Raw genomic sequence first — 596 nt, 5'->3', positions numbered from 1 at the left:
GCGCCCGCAGCCATGAGCGTCACCGTCGCCAAGTCCTTCTACGACCTGAGCGCCACCTCCTTGCAGGGGGAGAAGGTGGATTTTAACGTTTTCCGGGGCCGCGTGGTCCTCATCGAGAACGTGGCGTCGCTCTGAGGGACCACGGTGCGGGATTACACCCAGCTCAACCAGCTGCAAGCCCGCTATCCCCGCCGGCTGGTCGTGCTGGGCTTCCCTTGCAACCAGTTTGGCTACCAGGTAAGTGGCCGCGGTGGCCAGGTGGGAGGAAGGGAAAATCCGGCACAACCGCGGCTTTTTTCCTTCCCCACCGCAGGAGAACGGCACCAACGAGGAGATCCTCAACTGCCTGAAGCACGTGCGGCCGGGGGGCGGCTTCGAACCCAACTTCACGCTTTTCCAGAAGTGCCAGGTGAACGGGCAGGACACCCACCCCGTCTTCGCAACCCCACTTCCCCGCGCCGGCGGACGAGGCGGCACCCCTGAGGGCCGAGCCTCGCTTCCTCACCTGGAGCCCTGTCCGGCGTTCCGACATCTCCTGGAACTTCGAGAAGTTCCTGGTGGGTCCTGAAGGGGAACCTTTCCGACGCTACAGCCCC

At 64.4% G+C, this 596-nt stretch overlaps 1 protein-coding gene across 1 annotated transcript; it reads left to right on the top strand.

Annotated features, from left to right (window-relative positions):
- Nucleotides 1-12: 12 nt before the first annotated feature.
- LOC104460792 (glutathione peroxidase 2-like) lies at nt 13-593 on the top strand (the record flags this gene model as incomplete). Its single annotated transcript, XM_010080706.1, is given in 3 exon segments — nt 13-237; nt 314-441; nt 443-593. Coding segments are annotated over 3 exon segments (504 nt in total), but the record flags the coding sequence as incomplete, so codon positions are not given.
- Nucleotides 594-596: the final 3 nt, after the last annotated feature.

The sequence above is a fragment of the Pterocles gutturalis genome, unplaced genomic scaffold (assembly GCF_000699245.1).
Source record: "Pterocles gutturalis isolate BGI_N339 unplaced genomic scaffold, ASM69924v1 scaffold32944, whole genome shotgun sequence".
Taxonomy (NCBI): domain Eukaryota; kingdom Metazoa; phylum Chordata; class Aves; order Pterocliformes; family Pteroclidae; genus Pterocles; species Pterocles gutturalis.
Note: the sequence above shows the minus strand (reverse complement) of the source record. Positions and strands in the feature narration are given on the sequence as shown.